Source organism: Artemia franciscana, chromosome 4 (genome assembly GCF_032884065.1).
Source record: "Artemia franciscana chromosome 4, ASM3288406v1, whole genome shotgun sequence".
In the NCBI taxonomy this organism is placed as follows: domain Eukaryota; kingdom Metazoa; phylum Arthropoda; class Branchiopoda; order Anostraca; family Artemiidae; genus Artemia; species Artemia franciscana.
The window spans coordinates 18,490,377-18,506,226 of record NC_088866.1 but is presented as its reverse complement, the minus strand read 5'-3'; the positions used below and the strand labels follow the sequence as shown (position 1 = coordinate 18,506,226).

At 34.1% G+C, this 15,850-nt stretch overlaps 1 protein-coding gene across 2 annotated transcripts in view; it reads right to left on the bottom strand.

The window, feature by feature from the left end:
• Nucleotides 1-15,850, bottom strand: part of LOC136026096 (probable cytosolic iron-sulfur protein assembly protein CIAO1) — a 47,997-nt gene that overhangs the window by 18,088 nt on the left and 14,059 nt on the right. For both annotated transcript variants that reach the window (XM_065702375.1, XM_065702373.1), the window contains exons 2-3: nucleotides 4,535-4,793; nucleotides 581-689 (exon numbers count right to left, since the gene is read on the bottom strand). In XM_065702375.1, coding sequence (XP_065558447.1) covers nucleotides 581-689; nucleotides 4,535-4,789 — 364 coding nt within the window. In that variant the 5' untranslated portion in view covers nucleotides 4,790-4,793. The remainder of the gene's footprint in view (nucleotides 1-580; nucleotides 690-4,534; nucleotides 4,794-15,850) is intronic.

Genomic DNA, 15,850 nt, shown 5'->3' with positions numbered 1-15,850 from the left:
CAAGGTAAAATACCAGATACCAGGGTCCAAAAAATAGACTTCACTTTAAACAGAATTCGTTTAACTTACATTCAACTAACATTTGGAAAAAGTTAGCCTATATAATATACTGATCTAAAAATAAATGTGATCTAAGTAGCATAAAATTAATGTTCTAATAGAACCACGTATATGCTGCTCAAACCCCTAAAATTAACGATATCTGATGATAATCTTTTCGCATCTGATGATGAAAAACGCCAATAAGAGTGCCCGTTAAATAGTGGCCTACCGGTAACAAGTACATTACCTTAGTGCAAACATAAATGATCAATTAAATAATTATATTTAGGTTTACATTTCCAATGGTGTTCTCAATTATAATTTAAGAAGATCTCCTAAGTTGCCTCTCAACTTATCAAGAACATTTGGTTTATACTTAAGTTCCCAAAAAATCCAAACAATATAAAAAAATGTCAATTTTCAGGTAACAGAGGTTGCTTAGCTAAAGAATGCCATAATTTAATTTTCAAAGAACTTGGAGTAAAAAAAAACACTTTCTTTAGGTATACACGAATGAAATAAATAAACAAAAACTAACCAAAAGCTTGAACAAGCCAATCATTGACACCGCCATTAATGGCATCCCATGAAGTATGGGGCGAATACACAGCTATCTTGTTTTCAATGCACTGGATTATCAGGTTTTCCTAAACAAAAGATATTATTAACATGTTTATCCCAAAATCCTATCACAGAGAGAAAGAGGAGTGGATCCAGGGAGGACAGGGTCACGTCCCTCACTAGAAGATCAGAAGTTGTACTAATTACAGGGGTAGAGGGGCGAAAAATATAATAGAAGAGCCAAGTAGAAGAGCCTAGAGAGAGGAGATGGATTAACCAGCCCAAGATAGTATTAAAAGAAAGCCTAGATTTATAATTAGTTACTTGAGCCACTGTGCATAGGTCATTGGGCCTTCGAGTAGTGGCTATGTTTATTTCTATGTTTATTTACAGGCCTTCGGTTAGGGGCTTCTCGTATAAATTTTGTGAATTGTTGAAAATAAATGTTTCAGTCAATCTACAACTGCTATTTGTCATGTTGAATGCTGTGAGGTGTGTGAATATAGTAAGTAACTGAAAGTAATGGCTCAAAATTATTATAAGGATTACTTTTCTGGGTAATCCGTGTGTGTTGTATAAGCAAACTTCATATACAACTTATTATCACTGTTCAATTACGATGAATATAAGGTAAAGACGATGCCATAGAAGTACTGGGAGGCCCGTTTTAGATTTCAAAAAATTTCAAAATTTAATAGTTTTAACTCAGTTCACACGCTAGTTTTAAACATTTGTCATGTAGTTAATAAATCAGAATTTAAATTGGATGGTTAGATAACAAATAGAAAGATATAATAGCCTAAGCATATATTCAATTATTAATCGATGCATGAATATTTCAGTAATTTTTATTTACCTTTTCACCAATAATTTTTAAAATCACGTTCTTTTCATGTTTAAATTCCTTTTCCATATTAACTGCTTCAACATCAAATTTCATAGGAATTAGAGGTTCAATAAGCTCTTATTTCTATCAGTTATAATAACAAATTTATTTCCAGATTCTGTTTTTGCTCGTTTAATATTCTTATTAGCCTATTCTTTTCCTAGCTCTGCTTAATTTCTATCCCCTGTTCTATTCAATTGATTTTCGTAGGAGTTTCAATTAGATTTAAGCATTCCTTTATCATATAAAAGATTTTATGATATAAATTCCTGATCCGGCACAAGAAACTCTTATCTTTTGTGCCAGATTCCAGTAAAATACACTCTTGGCCTTGCGCGCATGTGTGTGAAATAATCCACTTAGTTGGTCCGTCCAATACAGCAAAATAAATGGGTTCCATCAATAGTAATGAGATCGATCCTCAAAGTGGAGTTCGAAACAATGAACAAATCTTGTCTGAACATAATCTGAAAAATGCAACATACTTTGAAGTGTCATTAAAGGCGCTTTGGTGCATCCACAACGATCTGTGGGTCTTAACACATTCAATGCTGAATTAATATATATCTTGAAATTTTGAATAGCCAAGAAACATGAAGTTGTTAAGCTTCTGAGCGAAAATTGCTTTTCTATGTGCACCAGCATCTCAAAAGTTACCACATTCACCAAAATAATATGATAAAATAAAACCAGCAAGGTTGCGATTTTTCAGAGACGGGTAGGGGTTGAGCTTTGAAGATAAAAGTGGCAAAAAAACGTCATATATTTTCTAAATATTCCGAAAGGTGTGACCTCTTCTGTCAAATTGTTGGTGTTAAGAGGGTGGTGGGACAGTGGCTTAATTCCGACAAAATCTGGGGGGGGGGGCAAATCTGGAGCCAATTTTCCCAAATAAAATGAATATGACAGGGAAAACTTGAAAAAATGAGCGTACAGTACCATAAAGGTAAAGCTATGCCAAAGAAAACTAGCCCCTTTATTTGGATAATTGAATTATGCAGGCTTATCTTAGTTTTAACAAGATTTTTGAAGAAACTAAATTTTAGCTGGGGGGCAAACTGTGGTCATCGGGGAAAAAGCTAGTGTCTGGAAGGGGCAGTTGCCTTCCCCCTCCATTACAAATTACGCCCCTGATGTGGGATCCTTTCCCTGTGGACCACTTTTAGAGAGCCAATGCTTATCTATTTCATTCGCAGGGACTGGGGCTAGTTTTCGTGTTTTGTGGGACAACGAGACTTGGGCAATCGATGAAACTACGTTAGTGTGAGGTGCTAACAATCTTCCGTTTCAAAAAAGAGAAAATCGGATCCCTAAGATTCCTATTCATTTGGTACTGTAGATACACATGCAATGACTCCGAGGTGCTAATTTATAATTTAATCATCAAAATAGTTCAAATATTTAAACTAGACCTACGTTGCCTAAGTAACTTGAAGTGTTGCGGCAACCTTTGTCCGGCTTCGCCGAATAAAGTGTTGCGAGAGCAACACTTTGGTTTTGTTTCTTTGCTATCGGTTAAACGCTGAAGTTGCCAGCCTATCGAAGCTTTTAAAACGTTATGTTCAAAGAAGAACGCGATCAGTAATCACATGATCAAAGGCTATTCCTCAGCGTTGAAAAAACAATAATAACAAAAGAATATCGAAAGAAGGGACTAAATTGACTTTGCAGCCAGTTGACCTGTATCCTTTTCAATCGTAGACATCGTGACGGATCAAGACTTGGAACAATATCTTATATAATCTAATTGGTATTATAAAACTATCCGTAAATTTTCAGGATCAAAATACCATAGATGAAACTCTATTAATTATTACCAAACTGCCTCGTTGTTTTACGTTATCATTTGTACCCGTTGCGTAAACACTTAATTCTAGGTTACAGTGAGTATGGGTAGGCTACACCAACTAGCAAAAGTTACAAACCCCTCTTCACTAAAGATGATTGTAGCCTAACAGACGATTATTACTTACAAGTCCCCTACATGTCTTGCCACTGGAACCTACTAGTCTTACCATCAAATACACTGGAAACAAATAATTGGTACACCAAATAGCAAAATTTTCAAACCCTTCACTGCCGAAGATGATTATGAGCTAGCAGACGACCTTTCCTTACAAGTCCCCTACATGTCTCACAAGTGGTATCGGCTTATTTTTGGTTTCAGTGTGTACCCTACTACTGAAGTTGTCAACCCCTTGAAACTTTCAAACTAGTACATCTCATGAAGGAATTTTTGTACCAAAAAATGGATGACATATACTTTGATCAGCTCATCAACAGCTATTAATTGCCGTCGAAAAAAATTCTACCTGTCTTAGTTCAAAAGTTGATTTTTTTTTGCCGTAGGCCAACTTTCTAACGTCACCACTTAGAGAGGAGTAAAGGATAACCTCTAATTTCTTTAGCAATGACAGAAATTTTAAAGTTTAAGAGGTGCATCTGATAACATTTCTCTACCTCAATCCCAAGTCCGAAAAAACAAATGATAAACCCAGCCAAAATCACGGCAGCACTTTCGGACCCGTGGGAAAATGCCGCTTTTTTGCTTCTGTAAATTTTTTTATTTATCACTCAAAGAAGATATATTGGCTGTGGGGCCGGGAAACTGCCGCACATATTTAACACTTATAGATTTTAGTCCATCCTCAATTTGAAAGTGGTGCCTGTCTGCTTGCCTGCTAGAACGGAGCTTTCCACTCGAAAGCAGAAACATGGTTTGATGAAACGAAAGCTTGGCTGCACAACTTCAGATACTCCTCTCTGACATAGGCTATATAACTCCAATTTACTTCGCACACCATAGGCTCTGGGTCGTGGACAAGCAAAAACCATCCTTTTTAGCCCCAGGCAAGAGTTCTGCGGAGCTTTCCAAAATGTAATGCCATATTCATCAATCCGGCCTGAGGTTCACACTTTCCGTAAAAACCGCACAGGTTAGACCCTTGCCAGTTTCCAGTAATAAGCCGACATCGGCGGCACAGAAAAAAAAAACAAAAAACAAAACGGGACAAAGCCAAAGTGTTGCTATCGCAACACAATTACCTTCCAAGATGAGGTTAGTAATTTTTTCATCCCTGAAAAAATAGGAGGGTGATACGAGACAACCATATCAAATCTATTTCTGATTGCTTCATCCATGACATCTTGCGTCAGATCATTTGTTAGCATCAATTTGTTGATCATTTTGTCTGTAGAAGGCTGTACCAACAGTCCGACATTATCCCAAGCTTCAGCTAAGTATAATGGAGCAAAATTATTCAGTCGAGTGACGACAGAGCTTAAAGGCAGGCCAGACATGCTTCTGGAAAAAAAAACGTTACTAATTAATATAAGTTGTGTTGATACGAAATACATTTTCACGGTAATTAAAAGAAATAGCTTTATTTTCCTCTATCATATTTTATGACGCCAGGTATATCGATAGTCAATATGCCAAAGTCCTTTGTCAAACTTAATCACAAGGTTTTATACATGCGGTATAACCTCACTCGCCACACTTCAAGATGACTTGGTAAGCATAACAACCTAAGGAGACGACTTGAGGTAGATATACTATGCAGAAAAAAACAACTGTTATTCAAGCACTCTTTCCGAGGATTATTATCGTTCAGATCATCAGAACGTTCTGTGCATCAAACAGAGGTGGTTTATGGGGGATCGATGGGGTACTTCACCCGGGCACAGAAATTCTAGGGGCGCAAAATTTCAAATCAATAATCTAACTGTTAAAGTACTTTTGCAATTTAATTCCTATTATTGAATTGAACTGGATTAAACTTTATTAACAAAAAAAAATAAATAAATAAAAACAATACACATTTTAATCATTTGACAAGTAGCCGTCCAAGAAGAAACACAGCACTGAGGACGAAAGACTAAAACAGTCAATATCAATAAATTCAACTTAATAACTCAAAAATCCATACACACGAACCCACACACACACACACACACACACATATATATATATATATATATATATATATATATATATATATATATATATATATATATATATATATATATATATATATATATATATATATATATATATATATATATATATATATATATATATATATATATATATATATATATATATATGTTTTTAACTACGTAAAACTTGCGAATATACAACATTCTTTGCTGTCCCATTGTCTGTGCATATAAATAGATTGTCAGGTTTACCGACTCTTGAACATGCAACATATAATGGTCCATGGGAAAACAATCCGTATTCAGATCTATACCTCATGATTCTAATGATTGCCCTTGAGCTTTGTTGATGGGGATTGCTAATCGACCATTCCCTGAGTCGCCATCGTCATTTATATATCCCCCTGTGCACCCCGGCGTCCCCTTTGTAGTTATGTCCCTGTGTCCCGGTCGTCATTTATATTCCCTGTGTCCCGGTCGTCATTTGTGTCCCGGTGTTCCAGTCTGTGATTTCTCTTTGAGTGTCCCGGGCGTCATTTATATTCCTTGTGTCCCGGTCGTCATTTATATCCCCCTGTGCCCCCCGGCGTCCCCATTGTAGTTGTGTCCCTGTGTCCCGGTCGTCATTTATATTCCCTGTGTCCCGGTCGTTATTTGTATCCCGGTGTCCCGGTCTGTATATACATTCGTTTTTTAGTTTTGTTTTTCTCCTTTATTTTTTTCCTTTTTTCTTTTTTTTCTTTTTTAGTTTATTTAGATTTTTAGATTTTTTAGTTTTTTTATTAGTTTTTAGTTTTTTTGTAGTTTTTACCATTTTTTTAGTTTTTTTAGTTTTTTTTTTACTTATGTCCTGGTCGTCATTTATACTCCCTGTGTCCCGGTCGTCATTTGTGTCTCGGTGCTTTGTTGATTGCTAATTTATATTATATTTATATTTATATTTTTTATATTTATTAATATTTTTTTAGTTTTCTTTTTCTCTTATTTTTCAGTTTTTTCCTTTTTTTTTAGTTTTTTCTTTTTTAGTTTTTAGTTTTTTTTTGTTTTTTACCTTTTTTTAGTTTTTTTTAGTTTTTTAGCTTTTTTAGTTTTTTTATTAGTTTTTAGTTTTTTTTTTAGTTTTTGCCTTTTTTTAGTTTTTTCAGTTTTTTTAGTTTTTAGCTTTTTACCTTTTTTTAGTTTTTTTTAGTTTTTTAGCTTTTTTAGTTTTTTTTCTTTTTAGTTTTTTTGTAGTTTTTACCTTTTTTAGTTTTTTTTCTTCTTTTGTATTAGTGTGAAATAATTCAGACGTCATATGCGGACAAACACGACGTCACTCGACAGACAGACAGACAGACATAACCCACAAACAACTTATTTTTATATATATTTATTGATATTTTTTTAGTTTTCTTTTTCTCTTTTATTTTTCAGTTTTTTCCTTTTTTTTTTAGTTTTTTTCTTTTTTAGTTTTTAGTTTTTTTTTAGTTTTTTACCTTTTTTTAGTTTTTTTTAGTTTTTTTAGTTTTTTAGCTTTTTTAGTTTTTTTACTAGTTTTTATTTTTTTTGTAGTTTTTGCCTTTTTTTATTTTTTTCAGTTTTTTTTTAGTTATTAGATTTTTACCTTTTTTAGTTTTTTAACTTTTTTAGTTTTTTTTTCTTTTTAGTTTTTTTTGTAGTTTTTACCTTTTTTAGTTTTTTCCTTCTTTTGTATTAGTGTGAAATAATTCAGACGTCATATGCGGACAAACATGACGTCACCTGATCCACAGATCCACAGACAACTTATTTTTATATATCTATCTATATATATAAAAATAAGTTGTCTGTCTGTGGATGTGTGGATGGATGGATGGATGGATGTGTCAGGTGACGTCACCTGAAAAAACTGGATCAGGTGACGTCAAAACTGAAAAAACTAAAAAAAGGCAAAAACTACAAAAAAAACTAAAAACTAATAAAAAAAATAAAAAAGCTAAAAAACTAAAAAAACTATAAAGGTAAAAACCAATAAAAAACTAAAAAAAAACTGAAAAAACTAAAAAAAGGCAAAAACTACAAAAAAAAACTAAAAACTAATAAAAAAAGTAAAAAAGCTAAAAAACTAAAAAAACTAAAAAAACTAAAAAAACTAAAAAAAGGTAAAAAACTAAAAAAAATAAAAAATAAAAAAAAACTAAAAAAAAGGAAAAAACTGAAAAATAAGCTAAAATAAAGGTAAAAACCAATAAAAAACTAAAAAAAAAAGGAAAAAACTAATAAATGACGACACTCAAAGAGAAAGCGACCAGGACAAAAGGTATGTTCGATTAGCAATCAACAAAGCACCGGGACACAGGGAGTATAAATGACGACCAGGACATAAGTAAAAAAAAAAAACTATCTATATATATAAAAATAAGTTGTCTGTGGATCTGTGGATCGTGGATCAGGTGACGTCACCTGAAAAAACTGGATCAGGTGACGTCAAAACTGAAAAAACTAAAAAAAGGCAAAAACTACAAAAAAAACTAAAAACTAATAAAAAAAATAAAAAAGCTAAAAAACTAAAAAAACTAAAAAAAGGCAAAAACTACAAAAAAAACTAAAAACTAATAAAAAGCTAAAAAACTAAAAAAACTAAAAAAAAGGCAAAAACTACAAAAAAACTAAAAACTAATAAAAAAAATAAAAAGCTAAAAAACTAAAAAAACTAAAAAAACTAAAAAAAGGTAAAAAACTAAAAAAACTAAAAAAGGTAAAAACTAAAAGAACTAAAAAAGAAAAAAATAAATGACGACACTCAAAGAGAAAGCGACCAGGACAAAAGGAATGTTCGATTAGCAATCAACAAAGCACCGGGACACAGGGAGTATAAATGACGACCAGGACACAAGTAAAAAAAAAAATTAACAAAACTAAAAAGAAGGTAAAAACTACAAAAAAACTAAAAAGAAAAAAAAACTAAAAACTAATAAAAAAACTAAAAAATCTAAAAATCTAAATAAACTAAAAAAGAAAAAAAAAGGAAAAAAATAAAGGAGAAAAACAAAACTAAAAAACGAATGTATATACAGACTGGTACACCGGGATACAAATGACGACCGGGACACAGGGAATATAAATGACGACCGGGACACAGGGACACAACTACAACGGGGACACCGGGGGAAACAGGGGGATATAAATGACGACCGGGACAAAAAAACTAAAAAGAAAAAAAAACTAAAAACTAATAAAAAAACTAAAAAATCTAAAAATCTAAATAAGCTAAAAAAGAAAAAAAAAGGAAAAAAATAAAGGAGAAAAAATAAACTAAAAAACGAATGTATATACAGACCGGGACACCGGGATACAAATGACGACCGGGACACAGGGAATATAAATGACGACCGGGACACAGGGACACAACTACAACGGGGACACCGGGGGAAACAGGGGGATGTAAATGACGACCGGGACACCGGGACAGGGAATGGTCGATTAGCAATCACCATCAACAAAGCTCAAGGGCAATCATTAGAATCATGAGGTATAGATCTGAATACAGATTGTTTTCCCATGGACCATTATATGTTGCATGTTCAAGAGTCGGTAAACCTGACAATCTATTTATATGCAAAGACAATGGGACAGCAAAGAATGTTGTATATTCGCAAGTTTTACGTAGTTAAAACGATATATATATATCTATCTATATTCACAGGTGGGACATAGGGACACAACTACAATGGCGCGTAACTATTATGGCGCGTAACGACTTACGCGCGCGGGGGGGCTTGGGGGGGGCGCGAAGCGCCCCCACCAACTAGGTGTTGGGGTGGCGCGAAGCGCCACCCCAACAGCTAGTATAGATATATATATTATATATATATATATATATATATATATATATATATATATATATATATATATATATATATATATATATATATATATATATATATATACATATGCATGTATACATACACATACTTATTAGCAAATTACATCTTCATTAGGCAATCGTTATTTTTTTTTTGTGAGTTGATAGTGGAAGAGATAGATTACAATTTTTACAAAACTTATTTCATACTGTAATTAAGTTATTTCTTAGTAAAAAACGCGATCTCTCGGATTTAATTAGTGGCTGACGGACCATCCACCGTCTCCTAGACTGTCGACATGAATCCACCTCATCCAATTTCTGTGACAGCTTAGCTCCATAAAAATACGCAGGCAATGGCTTCTTACGATTCTGAACAACAAACATAACTGACTGAAACATTACAAACTGGTTAACTGGAAGCATATTCAATATAACATACATACTCTGAGTACTTGATTTGCTCGGTATCGAAACAGGAGATGGAACATATTCTTCCAATACTCGTAATCCTTTATTCTGCTGTCTCTGGAGTGGCAGTAAGTGGCTCCTAGATGTATTCAAATAAACAAGTGGGCAATAATTAAGGTAAGAATGTACTAATCTAAAATAGATGGGCCTCAATGTCTAAGGTAAAATAAACTTCACGTGACGCATCATTCTAACATTTCTTCTTGATTTCAACTGAAGATGGCTAATATGGTTCTTGAATGACAGGTTTTCATCAATGATAATTCCTTAGTAACGTACAAAGCTAACACGCTCAACACGAACATTGTTTGAAACCTCAACTGACTGGAGTCCAGTACAAAGAGTTGAAGTCCGATAGTAAATAATAAATTTCGTCTTATCAGAATTTGCTGTCAGACGACTAGACTTAAACCGCAACGGAATTCTATCATTTGACTGACATATATTTTGTCAAAGTACCAGATCATTGGATTCAGAGACACTACACCCCGTATCATCAGCTAACAACACTGTAAGGCTGAGATCATTTCACAGCTCACTCAAGTCATTGATATAAATCAAGAAAAGCATGAAGCCAAGTACAGATCATTGAGGGACCCAACGTTGCTCGACTGCTACACTGCTCTTGATGTGGAGACACCATCGTCCACGAATTATGTCCGGCCATGTAAGTACGACATAATTAAGGAGCCGGCTGGTCCTCTTATCCCATAATAATGCAGTTTATGTTCCAAAATACGATAGGAAATTGTGTCGAATCCTTTTTTGACGTCAAAAAACAACATTGCTGGAATATAACCCTTATCTAAAACGTCATGAATAAACTGATTAACAACTAAAACCGCATGTTGGGTAGAATGTTTTCTCCTGAAGCCAAATTGTGCCTTGAGAAAGCAATTAATCTTCCCTGAAGATTACGAAACCAGTAATCTTCATAAACAACGAAACCAGACGAAACCAGACGAAACCAGACGACTATACCAGAGTCGAAACCAGAACCAGACGACTATATAAACAACGTTCAATAAGTTTAGAAAAAGCCGATAAAAATGAAATTGGATGATGATTATTTGAATCTTTTGAATCATCTCCCTTATATAACACAACTATTCTAGCGGCTTTATAGCAATCAGGATATTTTCTGTACTTAAAACAAAGGTTAATAATGTGAGCTAAGCATTCCGCAGTTTCTGGGATAATCGTCTTCAGCAAATTTGAACTATATCCATTCGACACTTCTGACTTTCCGGTTTTCAAAACCCTAGAAATTACCCATAATCCCGAAGCCAATAGGATACAGGATAAAGAAATATTGATTGATCATTTGATGGAGGTAAATACTTCTTGAAATCAGTATCTTCAGCTGACTGCAATACAGCTGTTGGCACTGCAGTCATTTCACCAATAGCAACAAAGTAGCGGTTAAGTAGTGTAATCGCTTCTCTTTTCCTTTTCACAGTTGTCTCATCTGTTACTCTCATTTCTTCGGGGATTTCATTTTGTTTCGTCCGATTCAGACAATCATTAATTAACTTCCATTCCTTTCTTGGGGACCCTTCAGCCTCCAGGAATGATTGTTTGTAATAACTCTGCTTCAATGCCCAAGTTAATTTTGTTACTGTTTTCTTATAATTTTTGAAACTTTGCTTATTTTCTTCAGTTGAAATTGATAAGTATTTCCGATATAGCTTATTCTTCACATTTCTAGACTTGAGTATACTTGATGTAATCCAAGGTTTAGTAGACAGTTTAAGTCTTCTGTTTGTTATACAACAGCAAGGGCACGCCAGGTCAACCGCATTTTTAAAGGTTTCTAAAAACCTCCTCACAGCCTCGTCCAAGTCCTCGGACTCAGAGGGTAACAAACAGGGTAAAAAATTGGCATCCCTCAGTAACTCCTTTAGTTTAGCCCATAAACTCTTACTTTTCGCTCTTGTCTCGTAACAGTTAACATAACACCGATAATTAGATCACATGCCACCGTAAAATGATCTGATCTGTCGTCTACGATGACCTTACATGTTCGAACTTGAATATTCGTACAAATATTGTCAAAAAAGACTGGGAAGTTTCGGTAAATCTAGTCGGTATACGACATGCAGGGAGACATCCGGCGGTTAAAAATGTAAACAGCATTTTTGATGCTACGTCGTAAGTGTGTAAATTACTCGTGCTAAAGGTTACGCAGTAGAGATATATCATCATTAGAATCAGCCATAATGATCGACTTACGGTATTTACGCGTATTTAATATATCAAGACCTTCCTTTAGACTTTCAGCAAACCTTTCCGCCCTTCCACTTGGAGGACGATAGCACACGCAAAAAAATATTGGCTCATAATTAACCTCAATTTCTACTGCTAATATTTCAAACAGCATCTCAATGTTCAAACGTTCCACATCAATAATAATTTTAACAGGTATTGAAGATTTGACATAAAATCCAAGTTCTCCTTGCTTATAATTCTGGCCGTTCTTATGCACGAACTTATAACCGGGAAGATTAACTAACGTTTCAGTTATAAAATTTAAGAATGTTTCATACAAACCAAATACGTCCAATTAACTAGACAAAATAAAAGAAATCTATAATTCAATTTACCAAAGAAACCATGGCAGTTCAGGAACACCAGCCGAAAATCACCCGGAAAATAATGTGTACTAGACAAATCATTGGGAAAAATATACTCGTTACTTGGTGAATTAGTTACTTTCAAATCCAGGTACTGATTAAATCTACGTACACTTACTGATAAAAGGCTAAGACTAGTGAATGTGTAAAGTTGAGCCATTACACTATTAACATTTTCTATTAAAGATTCAACACAACGACTAGAAGAAGTAAGAGCAATATCATCTGCAAAGGAAGTAAGGCAAGCACCTGGCAGGTAGAATCTCATCGTATACACATAAATAAGATAAAGCAGTGGATCCAGAATAGAACCCTGCGCAACGCCACTTTTTATAAAATACTGACCAGAAATAACATCATCTAATATAGCCCTAACAGATCTTCTAGTTAAAAAACTTTCAAACCGTTTCACATATAAATCTCTGGCAACCCAACATTCTAATCAAGGTAATGAAAATGTAAAAATCTACTTTATCAAATGCCTTTTTAAAATCCACAAAAACTTTAAGACCAAGTTATCCTTTTTCAGGATGAGTATCCACTAAATCCGACAGGTACTGCACACCATGGGACGTCGAGTGATTCTTCATGAATCCAAATTGTGCTTTGGAAAGAAGTCTTTTTTTTGTCAAAAAATCATACAAACGACAGTTCACAATTTTCTCTATCATCTTAGAGTATAATAAAATGACTGAAATAGGTCTCCATTTATATTCGACTCCACACCTCCTTTATGCAGTGGGATCACTTTTGCTTCTTTTAAGGCGTCCGGGAATGTTCTATTTTGTAGTGAGATGTTTATGATATGAAGTAAACAGGGTAGAAGGTTAATCATAACTGCTCTGAATGCACGAAGATTCAATCCGTCAGTGCCAGCTGAGTTAGGTTTAATTGACTTGATCACCTTTCCTGATTCATCATCAGTACATGGCTCAAACTGAAAACTCAGACCCTTTCCTCTATTGTCACAAAATTCCTCCTTCTGGATCTTTATGTACCCTACTTACTAACTCTATAGTTTCCCAACTTCCAAAAAAATACTTAAAAAACTGATCTCCATTTGCATGTTTGTCTGTGATTTCCAAACCATCAACTTCATGTGCAGGAAATTCAAAATCTTTCTTACTTCCCATAATCCCATTAATAATTCCCAATGTTCCTTTGATGTTGCCTTGATTCTCAAGTCATTTGTGCTCATAATACAGTTTCTTAGCTTTCCTTCTCAGATAGTCTACTTTAATTCTTGCTAGTCTGAATAACTCAAAATGGTCATGATTTTCCGAATTCGGATATTGTCCATGCAAAGAATTCAGATTCTTCATCTCACTTAAAATATTTTCAAGCATCCATGGTTTAGAGGGTTCTTGTTTTCTCTGCTCCGCTGTTCTAACTGAGCATGTTTTTATCAAAAATCAGTTGGACAACAGAACTCATATCGGAAGCCTGTGATGCATCACCTTCAATTTCAAGAACTAGCTGCCAATTAGGACAGCACAAATTCTTTACAAACTTTTCCAAGTTCTCTTTATTCAACTGTCTTACTTTATTTCTTTTTATTGTATATGCTTTTGCCTTTACACAAGTAATCTTTCCAACAACCGGTAAACAGTTGACGGACCCATCCTGTTCACAATAGTATCAAATACAGCCACGTTTAACTTAACTCCACGTTTAAGAAATGCAGCCTAGTGTTGGCTTTAATCCAGAAAATACTAATGAATCCATCAGCTTCTCCTGCTCAAAATCGTCCAGCTTTTCTTCAAGTTTTTCAACATAAAATTTAAGATCTCTGACTCATATCTCTGACACAAATAAGCTGAATATTTTGAGAATCCTTTGACTGAGTAGTTGTTGACGCTTCATCATTTGACGCTCTATTCTTCTCCATTACTTTTTTCTGAATGCCCAGCATCAAATTTGCTTTAATATTTTCTACTTCTGTTTGAATAGAGTTAAGCTGATTACGAATAATGGAAGTGTCGAAGCCTACAGAAACTGAAATTTCTTCCGTATTTCCGCTTTTATCGTTACCCTTTCTTATAATTTCAATGTAAATATCTGAATGATCTTCATGGAAAGCACTCTTTACTCCTTTTGCACTTTTTTTTAGAAGCAACGGGATTATTTTCCTTAAAATCCAGCAGATTTGCCTCGACAACATTCAGTAGGTCATGGGACCCCTAGCAATAAACAGCGCATTAAAAAGTTTTTCCAGATTGGTTCATCAGTTTGACCACGCAAACCAGCCATAGCAGGCAATCCTAGAAACAAACAAAGGCCATACCCCTTTTTCGTATTTTGCCATATTCTAACTTAAATTCTGAGGCCTCGAACAAATGATAATAATAAGAAAAAAAAGACATATCTTACAGTGGGGCAGGCCAACGGTATGCGTTGACGATTCTGGCAAGGTGGCCCAGTTGAACCTGCTTTATCCTCCTCCATACACTAGCATCCAATCTCTATGCTCATAATAATAATGATTCAACCAATTTAAACAGCCAGTTTCAACAGTTCACTTCATAAGAACACAGTTAATCCAATCCAGCAAACAAGCTCAGATCATCAAGATTGTGAAAATATGATCCGATTATTCGAGATGTCCTCACCATGAAAACCACTTCAGTACTACTTTTTAAAAATAAAGTAGAGGGTACAGTTAACAAATGAAAATATTTAAAAAAATAAAAATAAATTTAAAAAATCAAATTATAACAAGTAAAATAATTAAAAATAAATAATTAACAATAATAGAACAATTTAAATAACAAATAAACACAATAAATAAATAAATTAGTTAATTAATTGACAAGTAATTTTGATAATAAATAAACAAATTGGTTAGAATATGGCCTGAAAATTTTGCGGGAAACAGGGGGCTAATCAAAATTTTGCTCCGGGTACAAGAGAGACCAGAACTGCCATAGGTATCAAAGTGAACATTTTTTCTTGTCTCATTCAAGAAGAGCGATCCTCGGAAATTCAGTGACAGTACCTATAAAATCCATGAATTGACACCACATAAAACTTTTTTTTTGAATATAGCAGTTGATCTCTAGAGGGAAAACAGGATCCTAAGAAAACTTGGCTTAAGAGATATTGGCTGAGAAATAGATTGCCGACTGACTAAGGCTATTAAATACAACATTTCACAAGGAGAAGAACTCGACTACAGATATGCCTATATGTTTTGTAGTCAGGCATGACAAATTGGCGCCAAAAATTATCTGTTAATTTAAATTTTTTTCTTATTCAAGTTTTAAAGAAAGACGCAACCATTTTTTTATTGATGTATCTTTCAGAAAAAAAAAGAAAACTCGACCTTTGAAGGACAACCAATGATGCCAGATTCACTGGGTTTCCAGTAATTGTGATTAAAATTCTAACTTGGCTAAGAAAGGTTTAAACACAGCCCGAATCCCCGTTAATCACGCGTACATGATTCGCTGGGGACATTTTTGTAAAATTATGTAGCCAAATTAGTCATATTTGCAA